Genomic DNA, 9,760 nt, shown 5'->3' with positions numbered 1-9,760 from the left:
GTCCTTTCAGGGTGACCGCTAGGGTGGGCAGGGTAGCATACTGTTTGGAGCTACCTGCGGAGCTAAGCCAGATTCATGATACCTTCCACGTGTCTCAGTTGAGGAAGTGTATTACCGACGAGACGATAGTTGTACCGCTAGAGGAAATTCTGGTGGATGTGAGCCTGAATTATGTTGAGAGGCCAATCGCGATTATGGATCGAAAGATCAAGGTTCTGAGGAACAAGGAGGTGCCCCTGGTTCAGGTCCAGTGGCAACATCGGAGAGGGTCCGAGCGGACTTAGGAGCCGGAGTCAGAGATGCGGGAGCAACATCCGGAGTTGTTTGCGGCATGAGACTTCGAGGGTGAACTCTAGTTCTAGTGGGGGAGAATTGTAACATCCCGAAATTTAGGTAAATCTATTAAACCATTCCTTCTTTCTAAGTTGTCTTGTTTAGCCCTTAAAAGTAGATCTTGGCAAATGAGTACGCTCGGCGTACTGAAGAGTACGCTGCACATACTCATGGGCGTGTTTTGGACGCGGACTCCACCCGGTATGCTGGGAGTACCTTAGGCTACGTTGGGCATAACGGGTTCAGACTCAAAACCCTAAATGAGACTTGAGCCCGATATAAAGAAAGTTATGGCCTTATCCTCAGCCACCATTTGAGAGAGTGAAACCCTAAGAGAAAGCCAACCTTCGTTCTAAGATTGTGTGTGAGTGTTCTTGAGCTAAAAGTGCCTTTGTGTGTTAGTGAAGGAGAAGAAGAGGTTCTTGTGAAGGCTAGAAGTTGGAGTGCAAGCTTGGATGAGTTCTATAAAGGGAGGAGCTTCACTTATAGGTAAAAAGCTCAGAGCTTTCCTTATTATTATTGATTTGTGCTTCATGGATCACTTTTTAGGGGTTTTGGTCCCAAGGTGGAGACTTTATGAGCAAAAGGTCTCCATAAGCATAGATCTACTATATTTCAGAGTATTATGAGTTGAGGGTTCAGAAAAATCCAATCTTGGATGTGAATATTAAACTATGCATGAGATCTAGGCTTTATGAGGGACGAGGAAAGGTGTTAGAGTGATTAGTGACCTTTATAGCCATGCAAAGGCTTAAAGGTTTCAACTTTATGGATTAAGTGACCTTAGAGAAGTCAGATCTGAAGTTTGGGTATATGTCTTAACCATTTATGACCCAAAATCAAAAGGAGTATGAAACTAATTCCAATACGCGCAACGTAGGGGGTCGCATTCCTCGATCCTGTGAAGTCGCCGGGTACGCTCAACGTACAGATTTGGTACGTGCAGTGTAGCCTAGAGGGTTGACTTTTCTTGACTTTTAGGGTTTAGTCAATGATTGGATCTTTGAGCCATAAGAGGGGTAAAATGGTTTTTTACCCTTCTGAGAGAACTTAGAGTGGGATTAGTCTAGCCTTTGAGAGTTGTATTGATTAGAGTAATTGTTCCATGTGATTAGGCGGAGGTTAGACCAGTATTACCGAGTTCGAGATTTACCGAGTTATCCGAGGTGAGTCTTCTCACTATACTTTACCTAGAGTGGTAATTAGAGTTATGTTACAGAGTATGTTGTATGCTATTATATGATGTGATATCTATGTGATTCTATGCTATGTGTGATTCAGAGTTACAGAGTTAGGACCGAAAGGTCCACAGAGTTAGGACCAGAGGGTCCACAAAGTTATGGGACTGGCGGGTCCCACTGAGACGCTTTGACCAGAGGTTTATATAGAGTTATAGCCTCGAGTGGCTAATATATGTTGTATGTGGTATTTTGGGGAACTCACTAATCATTTATGCTTACAGTGTTATGTGTTTCAGGTACTAGTGACGATCGTGAGAAGGCGCCGTCATGATCCGTACACACAGACAGAGAATTTTATTTGTGATCTTGGGATATGTTTTATTTTAATGACAATTGTTGAACATGAGATTTGAGAATGTTAAATGATAGTTATGTTATTCGAAAAATAAAAAATTGTTTTGAAAATTTACGTCGTTACACACATCGTTGGTACAAGGACACCCAACATCCGTATATAGTATAAGGTATAGGTTCTCATTTTACCTACGGTATAAATTGACTCATTTACCTAGGAATGGATCAAAACCTCTAATAAACTTATTTAATGGTAATTAACACATAACCTATAATAAAAATCGTTAATAATATTGATATTAAACTTTAAAAGCATATATTTGATTATTAAATGGATATATAAAATGTTATTAATAAAAAACCAATTTTTTTAAGGAATTAAAGTTATAAATTAATGTCGATTTGTAATTTATAATTAGTAATAGGTAAACTAAAAACTCTTGATTGTATTAAGAAAAAAATGTCAACATTTTTAGGCGTAATTAGAAAAAAAAGGTTTTACTTTCTCTTGTTCAAAATAATTCAAATGTTTTATTTTACTTTAAAAAGCTATAAACATTTTATTCTAACATTACGAAATAGTAAAAAATGGCTTTTTATGTTTGATTGTATTAAAAGCCTTTTGATATTAATAATTAATTAAAATCTGTTATAGAATGTTTGTTATATGAAACTCTATTTATTGTGTTTTCGAAACATGAAGCATTTTTTTGGGAAGGTATCACGTTCGCAAAGGCCCAAGGGTACGAATGTAAATAACCAAAGACCAGTTATCAATGTTAGCTTACAAATTCCAACACGTATACATGCAAAACTTTAGAACAGTCTTATTCCACACACACAAAACACCCTCTAAAACACACACACTCAGACATCTTCGTCTTCTTACAGATTGCAGATGAATCGTTACATGATATTCAAAACCAAAAATTGGATTCTCTAGAGAAGAGAGAGACGAGATGGGTTCATGGCGGAATTCATCGTCTGGAAAGATCTTATGGTTGATTATAATGCCACTGGTGTTAATTTTCGGGTTTATGGCTTTGAAGAAATCAAATTGGGATATTAGGTTTGTTAATTATTACAGTGGGGGTTCTTCTGTAACTGAAGATGATTCTGCAGCACCGGGACCTATTTCATCGGAAAATCTTGGTCGGTTGGAATGGCGGTGGACGGCGGATGGCGGTGGTGGCCAGATTGCTGAGGCTCCATCTCCTTCTTCTTCTTCACCAACAATTACTCTTGAAGAAGACATGGACATGCAACAACCTGTATGTACTTTCTCTCACCTCTTCTATTTGATTATTCTTGTTTTGGGAATGATCGACTTTACTTTTAGTCTGCATGCAATTAATTTGTTCTTGATTCTATTTTCCATTTTTATTTAAAATTTAGATTTGATTGGTAGTGATCTTCATTTGGAAATTATGCTCTTTAATTTGATCTATGAAGTCAATATCTTTAAATAAACGTAGCCCAATTTCTATTTAATTTATGTGCCTAATTTTGCCGCGATTTGATTATTATAATTTGTAGTTATGATTTATGGCTGAGAATTGTTTTAATAATTTAGTATAAGGTTCATGTAATAAAAAATAAAATATTATAATTAATTTGTAAATTTCACCACTTTTTGCTCTCATTTTAAGATGATTAATAGGGAGATATTGACCAGCTTTCCATCCTTGAGACTAGGATCATCTTTCGACATTTGAAGTTGACTAATTACATTTATAATTCAGAATTAGTAACAACTATCTTAAAATTTGGATCAAACTCTTGCATCCTTTACCCAAAAATCCAAGTGTTACCCATTAATATAAAAGTAATTGAAGACTATTTGCATCGAGTATATTTGAGTTTGAATTAGTGTGTTTAACAATGGAATATATAAACTTGAATATAATTGTATTTGATATAATTATGTATTGGTCTTATATTTCGAATTTTGGAAATCTAATTAAGACGAATACTAGTTCTTAAAGAATCAAGGTGATGACACTTAATATATTCTTGATCAGTTGTTCACTTTAATTGTCCAAAAAAATGCAAAATTCCTTCAGTGAGGATATATGCTTGGGAATTTACAAATTTGCCCATTAAGAACTAGATTAATTGCACATATATACACATGGGGGTGCAGTACCATTGCCAAACAAAAAAGCTTTTAACATCTCAATTCTACAATTTTAAGTAACTTCCAAAGTGATTTTCGTTAGGGAATCTATCTTTGAAAATGTCTTCATTTTTATTTTAGGTATATTCTTTCAATGGTTGTTATTTGTACCTTCAATAAATTTTAAAGTTAAAAGTTTATGACTTTCTCTTTCATATTATTGCTTTTGGGTTAATCAAATTCCATTGTTATTACAGCCAAGATATAACCAATAGAAATTGAAATTCATATCTTGAATTTTAACACAATCATATTCGAATATTTCAGAATTCAATATATTAACATCTGTTTAGATGTCTAATAACTATTTCCGACCAAAATAATTATTAGAAAACATTTATCTTATGTATTTGAGGGTAGATAAGTAATTCTATATTTTCAATATGGAACAAAAACATTAAAATTAGCATATATATAGAATATACCATAATCCAAGTCATTGTATATTTTGAAACAAGTGAACGATTCTTTGTTTATGTGCACATGCAAAGAGGTTCCCAAAGGGGGCTTAATTATGGGGGACCTTTGTTTTAAAATATTATTAGAAAAGTTTTATCCTATGTCTTTGAGGGTAGGTAAGTGAAAAAGCTTGGTTTGGCAAATTTTCATATGAAAGAAAGAGTTGCATTGTTACCCCTTACTAAGGAAATATATATATATATATATATATATATATATATATATATATATATATATATATATATATATATATATATATATATATATATATATATATATATATATATATATATATATATATATATATATATATATATGATCACAAACTTGATATGAGTCAACTATACATCAAACCAAGAATATCGTATTCATATTACTTAGATTATAACATAGTCTTTTGGTTGTAGAGAATGATTTTAAATATGTATTGTTAGTTGTCTTGTACATTGGTTGTGGATTTGTTCAATTAGTTATTTGTCACTTCACCTAGGAACAAAGGTTGATTTTGGACCATTGGTTGTGGATTTGTCACATTAATAGATCATGTAAGACCATTACTAATAAGATATTGCCTATTTTATTTTCTTGTTTATAAATTTTTTTTTGCATATAAACCTTATCATAGGTATGCTCGACAACAAGCTTTTATTTGTATTTCGGAGTTTTAAACTCTTAAGAAAAAAAATTGGTTTTGTTCGTATGGACTTACAATTTATAACACAAACTACTTCAAGTAGGTATTGAGAGCTTTTAGGAGTTTAAGTTTCTATTTTTTTATGTTATTTTATTCATTTGAAAATGTTACAACTACTTTTTGTCCAAAACTTCTATGCAAATAAAAGCTACAACTATCTATTATTAACTTCAAACTTACAACTTACAATTACAATTTAAAGAGTAGAGCTAGTTTTTTCCAAACATACCCTATATATAATAGGTAATTAAATTCTTTACCAACTAATTTTCAATAAACCTAATTTTAAATAAAGATTCTTGTGATCAACATGCCCTTAGATTTTGATTTTCGACAACCTATATCTAAACATTAATTACTAATAAGTAACTATCAACACCAAAAGTCATCTTTCAACAAACTCAAGCTTACATATTAATCACTAATATATAACAAATAACATTTTTTTTCAACAAACACTAATTTAAATTAACATTTTATATTTAACAAGCCATAACTACTAAAATTCAAAATTTCACAGATCCTAACAACTAAAATTCAATTTTTAGCAAATCCTAACTAGTTATCTGGCATTGAATTTAAAGGTTAGCATTTTTTTATCTAACGAGCAAGTTACTAACTAGTAATACTTCCATAATCATGAGATCAAACCTTTATATTTTTGGTTGGGACTATTTGACATTCATTATAGTCATTATTTAAATTAAATATAATATATTTAATAAAGAAGTATACGTTAATGCCTTCTCCCCCGTACTTTCAATGATGGACCGCCCAGGGCCACACTCTAGAGCAATGTGCGCATGACTGTTACATAACTATTTGTTATACTAATTTAATAAGTTAAGATTTGTTGTACATAAATAGAGAAAAATGACCTTTAGGTACCACATGCCCATTTTTCGTTAATCAAAACATTGTTTTTAAATGTTAACCAGATATATTGGTTTGATGATGTTTTGAACCTAAACCTAAACTAAAAAATGGTTAACCGATCAACCAATTAATTGCTCCTATGCATTTACAAAATAACAATTTCTAAAATTCAAAATCAATTTTGAAAATTTGAAAACAAAAAGGGTAGGAAAAAAAATTAAAAACTATGAGTAGAGATTGTTAATGTTTTATATAATATCTTACAATAAATTTAGAAAAAGTGAATAACTAAATTGAAAACAAATGTTACCATATAAAGAAAGTTTCATTGGAAATTAGTAATGTAAAAATAAATTTCTCAAAATTGAATTAGTGAGAAATCTTTCCTATTCCCAAAATTATAAAGGTTGTTGTGTAGCCGCAGAAATAATAAATAACTATTAATTTGTTGTACTTGATTAATTATTGAAGAAGTGATAGTATGACATTCTTTTTATTTTGAGTTTTCCACTTAGATAATCCGTCCATGCTACCTTTTTTTACCCTAATATTCATCTCTTGGTGTTACTTGTTTATTCTTTTATGTATTGGAGTGCAAAGTTAACATTAGCACATATCTACTACATAGTGTAGGGTGCATAGTGCACCAACTTACATGAGGACAAACTCAAGTCGGTAGGTATAAGTACGTGATTGATATTTTCAAATGAACATTAGAGATCATATCTTTCATCGATATGGGATACATATTACTTGTCAAACTTAGATTTATTATGCATAAATGCATAGGATATGCGAAGTTCTATTGGCAAATTTAAGCATGTAACTGATACATATTGTTGAACAGAATGTTACGATGGAAGAGGACAACTTTGCTACAATGTTAAATGATACAGAAATGTTCCTATCAGCAAATGAAACCCATGATCCAACTACAATTGTAGAAGTTCAGAGAAACTTTTCTGGATTATATAAACTTGAAGCAAGCCTTGTGCAAGCTCGAGCTGCCATTAAAGAAGCAAGAAATGGGAACCAAATGAATGATCCTGAGTATGTACCCTATGGTCCAATATATTGGAACGCCTCCGTTTTCCACAAGTATGTATTTATATTTACTTTCATTTACTTTTTTTTTATTAAACTAGATAAAAGTTGATTTGAACACAGGGATAGCTTGATATAACAAACCAATTAATATTGAGATGATATCTTGCGGGTTGATTTGGACATATTGTGTTACTACCATCATAGCCATTAGTCAACTGGTTTTTTAGTTAATATATATATATACTTCATGGTAGTGATTTTTCTTTTGATTGCAGGAGCTATTTGGAGATGGAAAAAATGCTAAAAGTATATGTCTATGAAGAAGGAGAACCACCAATATTTCATAATGGTCCTTGCAAGAGTATATATGCAATGGAAGGCAACTTTATTTTCCAAATGGAAACATCCAAGTTCCGAACCTGGGATCCCGAAAAAGCCCACATATTTTTCCTTCCAATCAGTTCAACTATGATGGTCCGCTTCATATTGGATCGCAAATCTCAAGACCATTGGCGTCCAATGAAGCGAACAGTCAAAGATTATGTGGAGCTTGTTGCATCCAAATACCCTTTCTGGAACAGGAGCCTTGGTGCCGATCACTTCATTGTTGCTTGCCATGATTGGGTAAGTAATACAATCTTACTCTTTTATAGAGTGAAAATGTTAAAAATATTAGTATACTTTCATGGATTTGTTTATTATAGAATCCCTATTTCATTTCTTTCCATTACAAGTACTTTGAAAAATCTTGTTATACCAATTAATCTAGATACAAAGCAATTTCACTTCTATAATTGATAAGATTTTTCAAAGTATAATGTTCTATTAACAAAAAAAAAAAACTACAATGCTTTAATCAAAATAAAAAGGGATTAATCTAAAAAAAGATCTTGTATTATTTGTTGTTTTTCGGTTAAACCTCAAATTTGTTTTTTTTTGCATGAAAAAGACCATTTTTTCCGAAAACCTCTCCACTTTTTTTTTTTTTTTTTTTTTTTTTTTTTTTTTTTTTCCTGAAAAAAACCTTCACCCTTCTAAATGCATCCAAATAAACCCTCTAATAGTTTTAGTTTTTCTTGAAAGAAACCTCACATTTTATATTTTTTTGGGATAAAAATGACTAAAAGGGCCAAATTGGAGAAAATGAAAAAATAGAAGGTTTTTTTCAGGCAAAAAATAAATTTGAGGTTTAATCCCGGAAAAACAATAAGGTATTTTTTGAGATTAACCCAATACACAAAGTAGAATGCTATAACACATAAATGAATATACATTACTATTTCTTGCATTTACCATCTAGGTGAATGTTCAATATGTATTCAAAAATTGAACCTTTTGTTATAATTCATGTTAGGGGCCCGAGCTCTCCAAGGCTGTTCCAAATCTGTTTACAAACTCGATTCGGGCACTATGCAATGCAAACACCTCAGAAGGATTCAAGCCATCGAAAGACGTTTCCATTCCGGAAATTTTGCTCCGGGATGGCACAATGCACGGTCTAGTTGGTGGGCCATCCCCCAGGCAGCGGCGTGTCTTGGCGTTCTTTGCTGGTGGGGTCCACGGCCCAATAAGACCGATTCTCTTAGAGCATTGGGAGAACAAGGACCCCGACATACAAGTCCACACATACCTTCCAAAAGGTGTTTCATATATGGACATGCTAAGGCAAAGTAGGTATTGCATCTCTCCTAGTGGCTATGAGGTGGCTAGTCCACGAATGGTTGAAGCACTTTACACAGGCTGTGTTCCTGTACTCATTAAAGACCATTATGTTGCACCATTTAGTGACATTTTGAATTGGAGATCGTTTGCTGTCATAGTTGATGTCGATGACATTCCTAACCTCAAGAAAATCTTGATGGGGATTTCAACAAGGCAGTATTTAAGAATGCAAAGAAGGGGTAAACAAGTAAAAAGACATTTTGAGGTTAATCACCCACCAAAGAGGTATGATGTTTTCCATATGATACTACATTCGGTTTGGCTTCGAAGGCTCAATGCTCGTATTCATGGCACAAACTGAGTTCTGAGTGGGGTTTCTTGTCTTTTTCTAAGTTGAGAAACTAGTTCTCTTAGCCTTGTAACTTATCGAAAACTAATATAGCACTGCAATTATATTGATTATGATGATATTGTTAATAGATTAAAGGTTTTAGATGCACACGCTTGACTAAGGGGCTTCTATTTTTTTGCAATTAATGTAATAAAGTAGTTTTTATTTATTTATTTATTTATTTATTACACGAAATATACAATCATCTTATATTCTTATTCACTTTGTTGAGAACCTGATTAGCCCATTACTAATGCAATAAAGTGTCCTTTTTTGTTAATTACGTAATTGTGTCCTATTTTATTTATCAAACTAGGCGAATCTTTGCGCATTGCACACGAATATAATTATTTAATTAAAATAATAAAATTTTATAAATTGTGATTTAGTATTTATACATGAAAAAACCAATTTCAATAGAAAAATAAAACATATAGTTAACATATTATTTTTATTAATTGTAATAAGTTTATATCATTGGTCATTTCAACAACTAATTATTGGTTATTTCAGCTACTAATTGATGATTTTATATACCGTGTTATGTTGTGTAAATTGTATATCAAATGTATGTCGACTTCCATATA

The 9,760-nt window shown here is 32.2% G+C and overlaps 1 protein-coding gene across 1 annotated transcript; it reads left to right on the top strand.

The window, feature by feature from the left end:
* Positions 1-2,628: 2,628 nt before the first annotated feature.
* Positions 2,629-9,293, top strand: LOC145028842 (Exostosin family protein). Its single transcript, XM_078977563.1, has 4 exons — positions 2,629-3,139; positions 6,921-7,171; positions 7,396-7,744; positions 8,475-9,293. Exons 1-4 carry the CDS (start codon positions 2,828-2,830, stop codon positions 9,141-9,143), a joined length of 1,581 nt encoding a protein of 526 aa, XP_078833689.1. The 5' UTR covers positions 2,629-2,827; the 3' UTR covers positions 9,144-9,293.
* Positions 9,294-9,760: the final 467 nt, after the last annotated feature.

This window comes from Lactuca saligna, chromosome 2 (assembly GCF_052625555.1).
Source record: "Lactuca saligna cultivar CGN05327 chromosome 2, ASM5262555v1, whole genome shotgun sequence".
In the NCBI taxonomy this organism is placed as follows: Eukaryota; Viridiplantae; Streptophyta; class Magnoliopsida; order Asterales; family Asteraceae; genus Lactuca; species Lactuca saligna.
The sequence above is the reverse complement of the archived record's forward strand: the minus strand, read 5'-3'. Positions and strand labels throughout refer to the sequence as shown.

Excerpts from the sequence above, each read along its gene's own strand:
- LOC145028842 (XM_078977563.1), top strand. The coding sequence starts at position 2,828 with ATGGGTTCATGGCGGAATTCATCGTCTGGAAAGATCTTATGGTTGATT. Across the intron at positions 3,140-6,920 it reads ACATGGACATGCAACAACCT|AATGTTACGATGGAAGAGGA; the intron begins GTATGTACTTTC and ends ATTGTTGAACAG. Across the intron at positions 7,172-7,395 it reads AACGCCTCCGTTTTCCACAA|GAGCTATTTGGAGATGGAAA; the intron begins GTATGTATTTAT and ends TTTTGATTGCAG.